This window comes from Copadichromis virginalis, linkage group LG7 (genome assembly GCF_057382275.1).
Source record: "Copadichromis virginalis isolate Kocher_CV1m ecotype Utaka linkage group LG7, C_Virginalis_male_GT1.1, whole genome shotgun sequence".
Taxonomy (NCBI): domain Eukaryota; kingdom Metazoa; phylum Chordata; class Actinopteri; order Cichliformes; family Cichlidae; genus Copadichromis; species Copadichromis virginalis.
Window position 1 is genome coordinate 64,061,475 of NC_140624.1, and position 17,983 is coordinate 64,079,457.

A 17,983-nucleotide genomic window follows, 5' to 3' on the forward strand; every position below is an offset into this window, starting at 1 on the left:
AAACCAGGAATGGGGTCAGTAGAGCAGATCCAGAATAAAGCCAGAAACTATAGCTTGACCCAAATTGTAATATGTGAGTATAGGTCTATATAACCTGTGTATTATAACCAAGAGTTCAGACTTAACCAAGGTCTGTGACTTGAGGATGGAGGATTTCCGATAGATCTTTTTGAATCTCTGGACTCAGATAAACTTACTGAGTAGTAAGAAAAAGCAAAGCTTTTAAGTCTGATTCTGTAACGAGCTGTAATATAGCAGCTCAGGTCCAATCTCAGAACAACTGAGTGCCATAGAGCGATGACGAAATGGGTCACTTGATAGTTGTAGGAAAGTAAAGCGCTGCCACTTCGTCACACTAATAAAATAATCTCTTGAGAGCGTTCTAACTTTAATCCTTCCCTTCCTTTCCTCTCCGATGCTTTTAGCTCTGACCCAGTGGATTAACAAATTACCTTCTGATGAACCTTATAAACCTACACAGAGATGAAGAAAAATAAATTAGATAGAAAAGAAGAAAATGACAAAAAGATTAGAGCACAATTCCTTCATTTTTACAGTAGCCAACAGGGGTGAAAAGTCAGAGAGGAGGAGATAAAACGGGGACAGGTAGAGCATCGTGAGTGAAGTCTCTTTATGCTGCTCCTCTGACGCACCATAGTAACAGCATCGACCGTGCTACCTACCTGAATGTCAATGACTCTGAATATGATTATAGCCTATTCATGGATTCAGATGGGAGACTTGATAGCAGTTAATAGCCTCGGATGCACCAAACCAGGGCTGCCCAATCCCGGTCCTCGAGAGCTACTATCCTGCAGCTTTTAGATGCATCCCTACTCCAACACAGCTGAATCAAATGGTTTGATTACCTCTTCAGCATGCCATCATGTTTGGCAAAGGCCTGATAACAAGCCATTCATTTGATTCAGGTGTGTGGGAACAAGGATGCATCTAAAAGCTGCAGGACGGTAGCTCTCGAGGACCGGGATTGGGCACCCCTGCACCAAACGGTTTGGAAGGAGAACATGGTGTGTTTCTGCATGAGCGTGTGTGTGTGCAGACAGGACAGAAAAGCAATGTGATCAGAATCCCTTATCACTTTTGTTTTCATGCTTTAGAACGGTTGAGACATATTAAAGCGGTATTAGCGATGTTTGGATTTATGAGTGGCTTTTATGTGGTTTGTGGAATTTATTCCTGTGGTTTTGTACAATGGTTAGGTCATAATTTAATAATATTCTTTATCCAACTTTTAATGGAATCCTGATGTGGTGATGTGATTATGTTTTAATGTCTTGTTATTCATTCATCTGTTAGTCTAATTAATTAATGCAAAATTTAATTAAAAACTGATACAGTGGGTTATTTTAGTTTCTGTTACACACGTCTTACATTTATCTGATGAAAGTCTTTTTTCCTATGTGACGTTTTAACACAGCATAGTCACAAATAGCTGCAGTAGAGCTAATCTGAAAATCTAAAAAAAAAAAAGCCAATTTTTATAAGGTAATAAATATATTTAGATATACAGTTCTATTTGGGAAAAAGGCAAAGAATATTAAATATAGATTTGATACTGATCTTTACCCTGTTAAATGTCAAATTTTTTTTTTTACTGCTATTAAAAACTAATTTGTTACATTTAACCACATTTTTGTGCTCCCAGAAAACAACTGTTTCCATTTATCTTTGCATATGTCCGTAGCAGTTACTGACTTACATTACTGCATAGTGAGTTGATACTTGTAGTATTTCCTCCACCACAAAACCAGCAACAGTCTTGCTGCTCCTGATGTTCCTTGGAGAGTTTGGGCTAAAATCGAATTTTAGAGCTGCAGCACCGCCATCTTTCTTCTTCTCAATGGACTTTACAGCTCCACAATAATGTGGGTAATTAGCCTCAAGATGCTTCTTCAAAATTATAATAATTATTATCATCCTTGCATGAAATGAAGTGTGAATACCTTCCCAATATAATAACCATCTCGTCTCCCATGACAACCTTTAAATGCACAATGACACAACTGTAAGATTTTGCTACAGCACAAATGAATTACTAAAATAAAAGTATAACTTATTTGCTTGTGTTACCAGAGAAATATTCTCCTTTTTTTTTTTTGTCATTATATCAAGACTAAGAAACTGATTATCTTTGTTAGGAACTATATTTTGTGCTTGCAGCACGGGGACATGAGCAAGCAAATAAACGGTCTTTGGATACCTGGTAGTCTCTGGTGTAAGCAATGAGAGGATCCATTTCACCACCAACTCCTCCATTCATTCCTGTAATTGTGGAGCATCTTTCGCTCTAAAAGCACAAAATATTAATTCAATATACATGGATGCAAATCCGTCCATATGAGATTGGACAGGTTTGTGTTTAGGAACATAAAAATAACGCTAGGAAATCTGTGTCCAGGGACAAGAAAAATAGTAAAATTCTAGAAAGAAAAAAAAAATCAATAGATGACAGCTGTGAGACTTTTTTTGTTGACTAGTACACGACTCCATTGCAAGGAGTCGAGAAGAGACAAACGATGAAACTGCATCAGGATTTTCTCTTTTTTCTTTTTGTTACAACAGAAAAGAGCAGAGATATGTGGTAACAGTGCTGGACTGATTCTTTTTAAATATAACTAAATTTTCCAGATGTATGTTACAGTACTTGTTAAGAGCGAAATGCAATCCCTGCTTATTAGCATTATTCTGATACTGAAGATGGTGCCGTTTCTGAAACTCACTCTTCTAAATGCAACGAGTCTTACGCTGGTTTTGACTACAGCATGACACATTTAGTGCAGTCCCTGTATATATATGAGTGAATGAGAAGACTCCCAAGATGCGGCTAAAGATCAAGAAGGCTGACTTCAGTGGAGGTAACAAAACTAAAGGGTAAAAAAAGGTAAAAAATTAAGAGGAAAATTGAGGTCCAATAGAAGGAAAGATTACCAGAACACTTGATTAGTGGCAGACAGACAATCTTGGATAGAGAGGAGGAAAGAAAGACCAAATGTACACAGGGGAAGGAGAGTTAGACCCTGGTGCAACACGAAGAAGGGGCAAGAAATCTTATCAGTATGAAGCTAATTAGAGCAGGAAATGCAACAGGTATTGGTTTTTCTTGAATTCTCAATTAAAGCCTGTCTTAAGTTCTCAAAATACCAAAAATAATTCCACTTGTTACATATCTATATTAAACAAGCTTTTTTTCACAAAGGGGACAAAGTCAAAACAATGTTTTTGTCACTATTACAGCTAATTTGTGCTTTCTTGTGCATTTTTTTGGCCATTTTGTGGTACATGTGGACCTATTTCATGCATACTGAGTTCACTTCATTCACTCCTCCGTTTGAATACCTGCGGTAGATCAGCAGGATCCATACCAGCATTTCCAAAGCGATGAAGTTGCACATACAGTATTTACACACAAGATGCACTGACTTTTACTGACAGACTGTTTTTCTATTCTAAGTACTCATAGCACTTTTTACTACAAGCAACATAATACCCATTGATATTCCTCTATACCCACTTATGCACACACAGCGATGGATAAATCAGGTGCAGTATTTTCAACATGTAGACTGAAGGAGCCAGGGATCTACCTCCTGGGCATTGGCACGTACCAACAGAAGCACCCTGTGTTCTTGTTGGCACGTGCCAGAACAGCATTGAGAGCAAGAGGTAAACCAGCTCTAACACCACATCAGAATCTAGACCTTTATTAACAGCAGATGTTTCTTAAAATAAGATTTCAGAAACCTAAATAAGAGTTGAGTCCACATGTAAAAATGGTCTTTAATGTAAAAAATTCCACCTGTGCTTTTCCTGCATCAAAATGTTTGCCCTGAATAACCCACCTGGAGCAGTTCATTGACTGCACGTGACTCATGAAAACTCATTTCATGCTTGTTTTATGCTTTGTAGACAGCAGAATAATGGAAATTCCTGTCATATTTTTTTTAGTTTTAAATGTTTTATGAAAATAGGATAGGGACAGGAATAAAAAGGACTAAAAATAAAAAGATAGAAAACAAAAACAAGAAGAAACGATATCTATGTCCATGTGATTGAGTTGAAAACATCCAGTTGTACAGTTAGTGCTATACAGTTATAACTATACAGTTACATTTCTCAAGGATTGATGAAAGCACTCAACATAAGAGGAGAAAAACACGAAAAACAAATGTTTGTGAGTGTGGCTCGTTTTACTGCTTCTGCAATAACTGATGAAAACATCGGCACCAGAATGTTTATCACTTTGGGTTTGTTTATAAGGAAGCCAGGAGTGAAAGGAGGAATGTTATGAGCTTTAAACTGTGGACACATGACCTTGGTGTTTGTGTCCTCGAAACTTATTGGAAAAGCTGATAAACTGCTTTTGTACTGGTTGCTAAATGTTTGTGTGTTCACTCCACAGGGTGAACCAGAACCCTTTGAGGAGACCAACGTGGACCGTCTGATGAGCTCTCTGGGTTATGGAGGTGGATCTACTGGCACTGGGAACGGCAGCTTGGGGGTGAAGGCTCACCGTGGCTCCGACTCCTCCACACTCAGCTCCCAGCCGTCCATTGACGAGGTCCGTACGCAGATGCATATGTTGCTAGGCAACGCTTTTAGCCTGGCACCTCCGGACCATGACCCTCCTTCTCCTCCAACCAAGTAAGTTTTTATTTTTCACTGAAAACTCTTTTCTTTTATAACATCTGCATAATTTACAGTACTGTGTGGGAAAGAAAAGAGAGACGTCCCCTGATACGCACTTTGAAAGCACATACATCCCACTCCCAAGCTGTTTCTCAAAATCACAGCAGTTTTATCTGATGTCTGCTTGCCTATGCAGTGTGCGCTGGAGCAAGACTAGAAAAATAAAGAGACAGTAGGTGTGTGTGAATTGACTCTATTTCATTTTTTTTCTTCCTCTCTCAGCCATCGCCATCATCATCACCACGCTCACAGCGCCTACAACCCTTCCAGTACCAGCCACTACAGTGACGGAGTGACCAGTGCCCCCGGAACCATGAACCACCCCTGTGGAGGCAGGCAGAGAAGCATAGGCTATGAGGACATGCACCAGTGTAGCCTGCCCAAACCAGTAAGCACTTAAAGGAAGATTAAGGCTTAGAAAAATACAATTAAAGCTACCAACAGCCTTTCCAATAACTTCACTGTCACCATCTGTTTTTAATAGGTTCTATTTTTGAGTAGAAAGTAGTTCCAATAAAAACCAACACATTTATAGCCCTGTCTAAAATTGGAATCAAGGTCTGGTAATAACAGGGTGTAATAGTTTTAAAGAAATTTGCATTTCAGGAACTTTACCTTTTGATAATACTCTGACACTCTCACAGAGCTCAAACTAATCTCACGCCAAGGATGACCAATCCTCAGTGACTTGATCTCATAAACAAGATCAAGTCTCTCTGAACATTTCAGCTTTCATGTGGCAATTAACCTGGCCTTTCATGTGTGTTGACTTTAATTAGAGGACCTAGGGATGTTTTTGTTGCTTCAAACTATCTGTCTGTCCCCTGAGTTTATTAAGTACCAGTAGCATCAAACAGCAGCAGGATCCATACGAGCATCTCCAAAGCAAGAAGAGTTGAACACATTCATGCACAAGGCAAACAGCAGTAAAATAGGTGGATCGGATATTATGGAAAATCTATATCTGTACTTTTGTCCAATTCAGGCAGGTGACTCATCACAAACATGGTCATAGTTTAGCAGCTACAGTGCTTGAGTTGATTGCTTACCTCTGTGACAGGTATCAATATATTCAGATTTTAGTAAGTAAGAAAGTCTTCAGTAAGTCTGATTCCTGGAAAGCCAGAATTTTTTGTTTTATTTTTTGTATTTTCTGTTAGAATTTGAAGGCTCACAGTATTTGGAGTATTGATTTTTGGATCCCATTGCTTTATATAGTAGATTCTTCACTTTTTTCTAACCATTACCCACCAAAATGCAGCCACAGGCAACCTAGCAACCTAACATATTGCAGATAGGTTTAAGTTGTTAAGAATTTTCACCAGTCAGGCAATTATAAATAAATTAATAAAAAGATTTAGGCTCAACATTAATGAATAATTTAGAATAAAACGAGTAAACAGGGTGCCTGTCTGGACCTCAGGCTTTAGGTACACTGTAGCACCTTTCCTCTTGAGTGCTTAAGTGGTCAATTCACCCAAATAGCTTAAAGTGACTATTTCCTGAATAACCTCTGGTTATAGGCATATTAGGCCTAATATGTGTTAGTAATGTGAAGTCCACTGCCTTCAGCTATGAGACTGAACCAAAACATAGAAACATACTGTCTGAAAACCCAAAATAAATAATTGAAAGCTACAAATGAATGAAAGAAATGTTTACACACAAAAGATGCTCAAACAGAAAAGTGGAGACATGGATAGTGATTACATTACAAAGATAATGATGACACCTTACACACAGTAATTTCTTCCAGTAATTTTTCTCCGACATGCATTAAACTACTTGAAGTATAAAAAAGAAACTCTGCATAATGGATGAGAATGTTTAATATTTAGCTTTATTATGCCAGCAAATAGATACGTAAATCCCCAAAGAGCTTGATAAGGTCATGCATGTGTAGTAAATAGTTGCTCATGTGGGGTAATTATCTATACTCGTGTAAGTCACATTGCATTATCTGCCAGATGACTAAACAGCTAAACTGGCTGCATGCAAAAGTTAAAATGTTGGCACCAAGAAACTGACACCGAGAATTTGGACAGTCAAACTGCGTGCCGTCACCAGCTGCTCTGCAAGGAGAACCTTGAGAATGATTAAAGAAACTGAGGACTGAACGCCTTCCAACAAATAAAGTTGCTGCTTGAATCTGAATCTGTATTTGATCTTTCTGTTCCGCTCTGATCAGATATCCCCTGGTTTCCTTACCCTATTTATTTCTTCTTTTTCCCTTTGGATTAAGGTTGTTTTGTGTTCATACTGAGCTGAACAGATCTCTAAATTGCATTTGTGGCTCCTGCAGGGTTTCCGGTTCACCCAGCTTCCTGATATGGGCATCGGTTCTCCACCTCCACTGATCCCCTCAAGACCAGGACCGCCAACTGCGACCTCACTGCGACGGTACTACGCACATTTATATAATCAAACAGTCAAACACATTGCACTTCATATATGGAAGGGAAAACATTTTTAAAGCCTAAAATAAGGAGAAAAAAACATAAAAGCAAGAAACACTCAGTCCCTTCAGTGAAAGATAAAAACATGCAGTGTTGAACATGTGGCCCATAAATATATTTAGACATCAAACTTGAAGGAAATGCTCACATATGGCATTTAAAAGTACTCTGAGATTGGTTCTCAGCCAGTCACATGGCAGCACTGGGGCTAATCACTGGATCAGACAGATAGTGGAGAGTACACTGGAGAATACACAAAATGTATCAGAATTTTAATCAGCGTCATTTCAAGAGTGCCCTCCACGTGCACCCTCGGTTTGTGCCACTCACTTCTCTCTCTTAGGCCCATATGCTAGTCTGCATCATTTGAACTGAATATTCTTCTTCATTTGAATGCTGCTGCTGTGTGCACTGTGTTGCTGGGCACTTTAGCACTGCAGAGAGTGATTGAGTCTGTTGGTTAGCAGTGAGGAGCACTCTCGCCATCTAGTGGGCAAAATAAATAATTAACACTTGTGGGAAAAGAAGGTGCTGCAGAGTGGCAGGAAAAAAAATTATGCAATAAAATAAAAAAAGACAAACTATAATTTACAATCAATCTACTAATAAAAATATATTAATTCTATATATAAATATAGATGTATTTATATATATATTTTTAAAATGTTCTGCTTGACAGAGACAGCTTTTAGTTGGACTTCTCTAATTACTGCTAATTAAATTTTCAGATATGGCCACGGGTATGTGACCATTATTCTTGCTTATTACAACCAGAAACGGTCATATTATGGCGGTTAATCAGTCAGCTCGTCACACATCAGCTCCACTGTGCTCCCAGGGAGAAAGAGTGCAGCATGTTAATCCCTCTTTGCTATGCACTGTGAGGCATTAGTGCGCACAGTGCATCATGGTCCTGAGATGTGCCAGTGACATCATCTGTCCTCCGGTTCTTTACTGTAGTTAACATGCACTGTAACACGTGTCTGTACGATGAAGAGGATGGTGCTTCAGTGCAGAGGTGGAGAAAGAATATGACTGCATGGAGAGCTCTAATAAGGCTCAAGGTGACAGGATGGGATTTATGATCCGTGAGGTCATGTGTCCTTCACTGCAGTGACCCAGAATGCCTGGAAATTTCAGCCAGATGTTGAAAACAAGTCTGGGAACCTCTGTACTGTGCATGAACATCACCCCAGAAGCTGTCATAGGGCAAGAGGCATGTTATACCCCAAACAGGTCACTAGTTCTGTTGCAGGGCTAACCCACGGAAGTCTTTGGAAGCCCAGAATTCCCATGCAGACACAGGGAAGAACATTCGAAGTTAAACCAGGACTTTCTGAACTTGCTATCAGTACCACAGTCTGATGTGACTTAAGATGAAAAGATGTCTGATGGACTTTATTCTTGTTTTATAGATTACTAAAGATTTTATATCTTTTTATGTTGTGTAACTATGTCTTTTCCCATAATATTTAATTAAAGCTGCAAGCCATTTCTACAAACATGTTTCCTGTATCTTTGTTAAACCGTGTTTAACAAAGATCAATATTTGTTTGGTTGTTTTTTTTTCCCAAATGGTGCAGATTTGACCTTTAAACTGATACAGATGAAATTTGGACTCTATATAAAAGAGAGACATAACTGCCATCATATCACCCATTGGTTTATGACTGCATTTTGAAGCCTCACAGCCAACTCTGTTTTTTTATTATTTAAAGTGTCAGACAGCTAAGTCTAAATGCAGCATCTGATAAATAATGGTAAATAGTTAGAAAGTAAGGAAGGGAGATTTGACCAAATTATGTTATTTAAGGTTTTGTCATATTATAATATTCAGTTTTAATGCTCAGTTTATTATGTTATATTGTTGGTGGTGACGCGTCAGTGATGTCTCTGATTTGTTAACTCCAACTGAATTTAAACTGCTTTTATTGCTCACTCTTGAACTCTTGAACAGATTCCAGTTGCTATTATTTTTGCTCTTCTGCCAACAACTTTTAAACTCGGGTTTCAAATGTTTTCAGATTCTCTTAACTGCTTTATTGAATTGTGTCCTGTGGGCACAAAAAGCTATAGTTGTTATTTGCAGGTGTCTGTTTGCTGTACATCGGGTTGATTTCTGCCTCTCCTCTCCACTGACAGTTCCACCCCTGATGTTAGTCTGAAGCCTCGCGTGTCAGAAGCCTCAGAGCTGCAGGCCCAGCAGCACAATGGTGCCCCCTACCTGCCACTCTCCAGGACCCCCTTCCCTGCTGTCACTGTTGACCAGTCCATCAGCACCTACTCAGGTACGACACACTGACAGGACGCTGAATTTCTATTGATATGTTATTTCCGTTCAATCTAAATCTATTTACATCTCACAGGAAACCCAATAACAGCAGTCTACGCTATATCGGCCAACCGCCCAGGTTACTCAGACTACTTCGTCATGTCACCGCCATCCTCATACCGGAGTCCATCATGGATGTCTTATCCACCTGAACCAGAAGACCTGCCGCGGCAATGGAACGACACACCTGTGAGACACTGTTTTCCTTTTTTTAAGTACACAATGTGCTGTGAACACTTTGCAGGAAGTTTCAGTGTGTGTGAAGCACTTCCCCCACTTCTTCCCGCAGAACTCACGTCACCTCGAGACCATCTGCTGAAGTCGTCCGACTGTGACACTGATTTGAAACGGTCAGTAGCTCGGTGGGTCACTTTTTCTCTGCACTGCAGTCTTATACTGTCGTGGTTCTTTGGTGAATTTTGTTTACCTTTTCATCTTTGATTTAGCTGATTTTAGTTTATTGTACAAGTTAAATGTTGTATTCCATCTATAGTTCAACGTATATTTCCATTTTATTTTGGATTTTTGGCATCTGTAGTGAAAATATTTTGTATTTAGTTACTATTTTGTTGATGTTTTAAAGGTAAAAAAAATTAAATATAAGAGTATAATTGTGGCATTATGGAATTGCTTAGTGTCTCACTGTAGACCTCATACTAATTTGGACATAAAATGAGTCGAAGGCCAAAATTTGACTGAAGAGTTGACATTTCAACTGGCTTTTGAAGATTTCCAGAGACAGAGCTTTGCAAATCTCTCAGGGGAGCTTGTTCCAGGGAGCAGCACTGCAGCGCTGAAGGCTCTGTCCCTGAAGGACTACGGTTTGATGTGGGAAATGGAGAGTAGGCCTTTAACTGAGGAACCCAGATGGGGTGTAGGGGAGGAGAAGGATTTTATAGGACATATGGGACTTGACTGGGAGCCAGTGGAGGTGTATAAGGGTTGGGGGTGATATGTTGCCCGTACTTAGTTTAGGTGAGAACTCGGGCAGCTGAGTTCTGAACATACTGCAGCTTGTTAGGCAGACGAAAGCAGAGACCACTGCAGTAGACCAGGCGGGAGGTGATGAAGGCATGAATGAGGGTTTTACTTGCTGGGTCTGAGAGTAGAAGTCAGAGTCTGGAATCGTTCTTTAGGTGGTAGAAGAGATTTAATGGATTTGGTATGTGATGAGTTTGAGAGAGCAGAATTCAGGATGATCCTGAGGTTGCAGACCTCCAGAGATGGTGATCAGGATTAACTATTTGATTTGTGTGTAAATAGGGGCATATGTTGCCTGGCAGGTCTTCCACTAATTGGATAATCCATGGTTTCCTTGGTCTATGCGGTGAAATTTACTTGGGGAAAATACTAAACGGCAGATTCCCCAGATAGAGTCATTGGTGTGTTAGTATGTGTGTAGACAAAGCAGATATTCATAGACTGAATCTCAGTGTGTCATGACAAAGAGCTTTGAATAGATGAGTAATACAGGAAAGGCACTGTATAAATCAAGGCCATTTACCAGATATACAAAAAGTAGAAATCTCATGAAAAAACATGTGAATCCTTCAAAATACTGTTTAAAAAAAAAAAGCTTTGCTTTGTTGACTGTTGTTTTCCTGGCCAAACAGCCTTGGGCAGGTAATTCTACTTTGATAGCAAAACCATTATCTGCTTCAGAGTTCAGACTGCATGCCAGCCTGCAGGCGAAAAGCTGACAGGATCAAATGTTTGCTGTAGTGTTCAGAAAGCAATGCAGTGCTGTACCTGGACCGATACCGTTTCAGGGTTTGTTTGTTTTTTAATTTGTGCAGGGTAAAATATATGAAGCTGATATGGAAATAGTTAGACTTTATCTGTGACACTATTAAGTTCAAAATACACACATTTGAGAGAAATAGCTAGCAAATACTTTCAAGTTAAATGATAAATAGCTATTTGATGATCCACAAATTGAGCATAGGGTTGGTGACTCCTGTGACTCCTCCTAGTGCAGCTCAGTCAGTAACACTGGCAGCTGATCTTATTCAGCTGAGCAACTGTGCAACTTCTTGGCAAGACTCATGTTGAATGAGACTTTTTAGTTGCTTCAAACTGGATAAAGTTGCTGCTGCCACTCCAGCCTGCTCTGCCACCCACCTCCCGCTACTGTAATAGCTATTCAATCTATTTATAACTCCTGTTCCACGAGGGGGTCCTGTTGCTGCTCCTCCTGCCTTCAGGCTTTCCACTTATGCATGTGGAAGGCTCAGTATGTCCCAGAACACAGACATAGTGCCAAATGACTAAAATAATAAAATAATAATCCAATTTTGAGTAAAGCTGTCCTTAAAGAAAGCAAGTCTTTAAAATTAAAAGTTACAGCCTTTTCTTTTGAGTAGAAAAAGCCTGTAGATGTGATTATGAGATCAAGCAGCAGTTGCACTGTAAAGTGAAACAGATGAATGAGCGAATGGAGTTGTTAAAGTTTGAGAGTTAGAGATTTTCCATTTTATTATTTTATTATGTTTTTGTTCTTCAGCAGTAAAAGGCTGATGGGATTTTAATGTTGCTGTTAATTACTAAACAAAGAAAAAAGTTAAAATCTAACTCTTTTTTTATAGCTTTAACATCAAGCTTTGCTCTGATTTTGCTGGTGTTTCTGGACTTTCATCCTGATGTACAAAGAGATAATCACATACAGTAACTTGTGCTGTGGTAGCAGGTCTGTCATGCGTGGCCACTGTCTTTGTGTTTTGTGCAGGTGTCTCTTCAGATGGGCAGAGGACCTCCTTCACACTCAAAACTCTTTGGAGCTTCATCACCCCTCCTTGGCTCCGGCACAGCGCTCCTCCTGTATGATTCATTCATCACCAGTGGAACCCCCCCCCCTGCCCTCACCTTTTCCCACAGCTCTCCTCTGCCTGCCCTCTGTCTGTCCTCTGTCAGCCCACTTCATCTGCAGCTCAAAGCATTTCACATCCTCCAGAGCTCCTCTGCCCCCTAATCCCTCTTCACCTCGTCTTCGATCTTATGCCAATGAAAAGCTCAGCCATAATTTTCTCTTTCTGTATTCTGAGCCCCCGGCCTCACAGGCCTGTGCTGGCCCCTCTGGGCCTATAGTCACTATCTCCATGTAGACTGCCTCTTCTGTGGTGACCACCACTGTACAGTCCGAGGCCCCTCACACTGCTGAGCTGAGCTGCTGTGCTGTGCCTCCCTGCCTAACAACACAGATGCAGAGTGGATGAACAGGGTGATTACAGTACAGCGTGACAAGTTCTGTGGCCCAGCAATCATCGTAGAGTAACTGCCATCTGCCCAGCACACGATGGCAGGCAGCGCTGCGTTATCAGTACTGTAGCGCCCCAGCCGTTGCCAGTAGTCCTCTTCTGAACTGGACTGGACTGGGCCATCGTGGACTTGCCCCTAAGGTCCACCGTAAAGCCAGGAAAGCTGGACTGACTTAAAACTGTGTTTTGTTTTGTTTTTTTGATCAATCCAAATTCCTATGTAAAAACTCAACAGCTGGTTAATATGTGTATTTTAAACTTGAGTGAAAAAAAATAACTAAGGAAAAAGGAACAAAAAAAAAATCTCTTGTCTTGAGCTGTCTCTATTTCAGTTTTTGGATATTTGTGTGCTTTTGTCTTTTACTTTTGTGCATTGATTATTATCAATGGATTATTGTACAAAAAATGTTACTCCGAGGCAAAAAAAATATAACATTCTTTGAAGCAGAGAAATCGGTGGCTTAGTTGTCTGTGGTTATGACGGCATTTCTGTACTTTTTAAAAAGAATTACTTCGTTTACCTTTTTCCTTCATCCGACTCAGCAATGAAAACAAGAATTACTGTATGTCACTATGTTCTGTCAGTCATCTGATTATGACGTTTTTGTCTGCTAAACATTAGACAGACCTGAGTCAGAGACACTCACCGAAATCCTGCTCAGCATGATTTTGGTCACATGCCGTTTCTTGAAAGGCACAAAAGGCACCTTGGATAAAAACATACTCAGTATGAGCTGCTTTTGAAGGGGTTTCAGTTGTGGTTTGACTCAGGTCTCTTACAGTTATGTGAACACACCAGTATTCTTAGAAAAAAAACAGTTCTTTTACTTGAAAGGTGTCTACTGTATTCTACTGTAACTTTGACTTTTGGTTCTTTTGAGGCCGAGGGATTATTATTTGGTCGCCGGACTATGGTTTAGTACTGTTCAAGAGACTCGCCGGGCTCAGACGAGCCGTATATGTAACGATTACATGTATTACTGTATATAGCAGATGATTTAATGAAGAGATTTATGCAAGTAGTGTGGGAGGGAAACTTGACATTATCACGATGCCATTCTTTTCTTTGTTTTAGTCTGTTTGGGTTTCAGATGAAAGAAGGTTGTAACTTCTTGACTTTATGAAGGTGGCGCACATTTCAGTATCATATTATGTCATAACACAATGCATAAATCATTACATTAAGAAAGAAGAAGAGAGTTTATAGTGATGTGCAGCAAGATAATTTACCGCTGTAATTGCAGTATTCATTAAGTAGAAAAGTTGATAGCCATAATAATAGAAATAATGCATTTTTTTTTTTTATTATGGGGAATGTCTAGAATATATTTAGCCTCATTTTTACTGAGGAAAACTGGAATTCTGTGACCACACTGTACGTAAAGCTCCTTATCATTTAGATGGTATTAAAGGAGATTATAGCCATATATTAACTTTATCGAGTGGATATAAAAGATAAATGATATGTCAAAAAAGTAAATGATACCAAATGAGAATATATTAGACACGGGTGGGTGAGTGGGAGAGATATGGTTGGGGGTCGGAGACAGAGGACAGAGAGATATAGTATAGATATAATAATGTAAAGACAGGATAGTAGGTAGTTAAAGATGAAAGCACTTTTGTGACAAGAAAAGAGCAGAATCAATGCAAAAATGTCAAATGTGTAACTGCACAATTAACACGAAGTTTGAAATACTTTTGCTCAGCAGTAACTAACAGTGAAGACTCCTAACCCAGGACCTTTAGGAAGTTTATATTACATGGTAATACACACGTCTTACAAATTAACACTTTATAGCAGGATTTTGATATTTTTTTAAAGTTAGAATTCTTACATTTTGACAGTCATGGCTAAAAACAAATAGACTGGCTTTAAAGCAACATCTCAGCCACTGAAATGGTCATGGACTGAGATAGATTTTAGGGAATTTACACAAATGTCTAAAAAGGGGAAAGGGACATTTGTAGTCTGCAGACATGTAGACAACTCTTCCTTTACATTTATGACTTCAAGCAAGACATTACAGGCAAATACGTGGATGGATTAACTTTCCAAGTTGATTACTGAGAAGTCAGAATTAAAAAAAACAAAAAAACTTTTTCACTTTCATTTTGTTCTTCCAGAAGGAAATTTGGATTTGGATATTTCTTTTTCACAAAAGAGAAAAAACATTAAACCTTGTCGACAGCTAAAAATAGCTGTGAGTAGTTTGTGTGCAAACGCCTCTTTAAAAAACTTGAAAACATGAAAATGTTTTGTTAAAAGTTTAGGTAACAGACAGGGATCAGTTAACTGTCCTGTAAAATAAGCAACAAAGTTTTTGGACATTTTCTTTGCAATAATCTGAAGATTTTACTATGAGAGAAAAATAACCCCACAATCCCAAAATCGTCAGTTTTGTCCTGTACTGTCTTGCCTCAATCTGCTAAATGAAACCCATGTGTGCAGCAAGCAGTACAGACTGGTTTTCTTCCAGTACAGACGATTATTAACAGCTCTCCGCTTCATAAATCCAGGCCTGCACATGATGAATATTAGTTGTGTATATTTAGCGATAGGAAAGCAAAGGTGTGAGAAGAAAGTCCTGATGCATTGTGGGAGCACACGGTGTGTTTTGGAATGCTTTGAATTGTCAGTATCATTACTGGATGACAACAGGAACCATCACATTTTAATTCATCCTCACTGTACAGACGCACTTTTATCATTTCATTTGACTCCATGCAAAAGAAAGGGGTGGGTGGGTAAAAAGCGAGGCTTGATGCGATGCTCTAAGTTGATGTGCAATGTTTGTGTTTTACACGGGTAGTGGCGAGACGCTTTGATTGATGACGGACTCCGGGACGGACTTAACTATCAGTAGTATTTTTCTGCCGTTTAGGGCATGTCATGAAGCTGTGACATCTTGGCGGCGCTGATGATGTCATACTATCGTCACTCAGGTGTTGAGGAGGTCACAGTGACGACAACCATGAATGCTGTTGGATGTAGTTATGCAGAAAACTTTTTGGTGAATTTAAACAATAAATACAAATTACAATTCTCAGCCTGTGTGTTTTGTTTGTATTTGTGTGCAGTGAAACAGGGCTGCCGTGTATGAACAGTATAAACCACTAGAGGGAGGCAGACACACGTTACAGGTTTAATCTTTATCCAGCTTATGAAAAAGTTGTCAGCTGTAAGATAGTGTTTGTGTTGTTACCGCTGGCAGATACCTGCAAAAGATAAGGAAATTATTTGTGTTTTAAGGTAAGGCAGTTAGGTAATGAATAAAACATGCACGGGGAATCCTTTTTGAGATGAAAGATGCGTTACCGAAACAGCTGCCTGTCAGTGACCTTCACATGCTTTCAGTTAGAACGAGATGTCTCTGCGGCAGACTTCAGCTTGTAAACTGCAAAAAACACACAGCCCTGGATCACAGTTCAAACTCCCCTGTTGTCTTACCTGACTGTAGCCTGAAGGAATAATCTTTTGATTTGGATTTGGGATGTTCAAAAAAAGAATCAAAAGAATAACTCAGTGAAAAGTCTTCTTTCTTCTGTCTAAACAAGATATTTTCTGGGCTCGACATATTTCTGACAGGCCAGTTTTACCCAAGAAGTTAATGTATCTATCTTTGATCACTTCAGGACATTCTCAGATATCAATGGCATTTCTTTTACTAGCTCACTTGGAAGAAGTAATCGATGCTTTTTTTTTCTCCCATCTTTTTACTGGCTACACAGAATATCTCTGTGTAGCCAGTAAAAAGAAAACATTAATGACTTTAAGTTGCTCCTAAATGCAGCAGTTGTACTTTAACTAATTTAATCCAATTTAAAATATCATTAATCCCTCAGAAAGCTTTGAATACTTTGATTGCAAATCCTGCCTTTCATCTTCTAGTCTCTTACACTCGGGATGCAACCTAAGAACAAAAGCTTGCACAGAGGGCCCAGACTTCCAACAATCAACCTTATGCTTCAAACATTCGCTATAAAAATACAAGTTTTGTTCATCTGTATCTTTCCTGGTTACATTTTTTACATTTTGCAATGTCCTTTGACATTTCTAAGCTTTTTTATTTTAACTGAGCATTGGCCTAATATCTCCACTTTGGTGTCAGCTGTGCAGAACTCATGTGGTCAGATGCAACTTGGCAAACCTAAACTGAGCCGTCATCTACTTTTGAAAGAGAAGCGATTTTCTTCAGCCAATGCTTCCAAATCATTTATACATGTTCAACCCTTTTCTAATTGTACTGTTGTGAACTTTAACAATTAACATGCTAACTGAGGCCTGTAGAGTCATAGATGTAGCTTGGATTTTTTGTAGTTTCTCTGAGGACTGTCTGACCATGGTGAGATTGGTAACTGTTATGTTTTCCCACTCATTACTGATGAATATGGAGAATAACTTTAAATTGTTTGTAAATAGGTGTATAACCCTTATTGATGGGCAAAACCTTTTTTCAGAGGTGCCTACACTTGCTGATGATCAGTTATGTGCATTTTAATATCAGCAGCCTGCTGTATGTTTTTCCTCTCAATTACTATAGTTGCACAAAAAATGTACATAGTTCCTCACACGCTGCTTTTGCATTTTAGGTTAGTCTTTGTTAAATAATGATATATTGTAATATGTCATACGTTTCCATGTTCCCATCTCCAGCCTTGGTAGCCTGGGCTTGGGCTGCCAGCTCCTTCACCCTTCACCCAGCTCATGCTGCACCCGACTCCTACGACGCCTCCTGCGGGTGGTGGGGCATGGCCAGAACACTTCACACATGTCCCTTCATTGGACTTGTGGCTCCAAGGCGGGGCACCAGTAACCATATCCTGGGTATGGTGAAAAGGACGCAGTTGAGGTGAGGTATCTGATGAGGATGCCTCCAGGGCACCTCTTGGGCAAGGTGTCCTGGGCACGTCCCACAGGGAGGAGGCCCGGGGCAAATCCTGGACACACTGGAGTGATTATATCTTTTGACTGGTCTGAGAACACCTTGGTGTTCCCCCATTTAAGCTGGAGGAGGGATCTGGGGAGAGAGAGGTCAAGGCTTCTTTTCTTAGGCTGCTGACCCCCCAACCCCACACGGATAAGTGGAACAAAATGGATGGATGGAGAGCATATGAGGTCATATTTGCCTAATTTTAAGACCTGACAAGGACCAGATAGCTTTTCACTATATCCTGACAATAAATCCTTAGAATTCTTTTTCACGTAAATGCATAAAAAATTTTTTATTTGC

General features: G+C 39.5%; 1 protein-coding gene across 5 annotated transcripts in view; it reads left to right on the top strand.

Moving 5' to 3' along the window:
* Window positions 1-15,799, top strand: part of kiaa1549la (KIAA1549-like a) — a 115,874-nt gene extending 100,075 nt beyond the window's left edge. For 3 of the 5 annotated variants that reach the window (XM_085464730.1, XM_085464735.1, XM_085464732.1), the window contains 7 exons: window positions 4,421-4,662; window positions 4,930-5,095; window positions 7,010-7,107; window positions 9,306-9,451; window positions 9,530-9,684; window positions 9,785-9,845; window positions 12,221-15,799. In XM_085464730.1, the coding sequence (XP_085320856.1) occupies window positions 4,421-4,662; window positions 4,930-5,095; window positions 7,010-7,107; window positions 9,306-9,451; window positions 9,530-9,684; window positions 9,785-9,814 (837 nt within the window). In that variant the 3' untranslated portion in view covers window positions 9,815-9,845; window positions 12,221-15,799. Of the gene's footprint in view, window positions 1-4,420; window positions 4,663-4,929; window positions 5,096-7,009; window positions 7,108-9,305; window positions 9,452-9,529; window positions 9,685-9,784; window positions 9,858-12,220 lie in introns of all 5 variants that reach the window. The other 2 variants (XM_085464731.1, XM_085464733.1) reach the window with 2 other exon arrangements.
* Window positions 15,800-17,983: the final 2,184 nt, after the last annotated feature.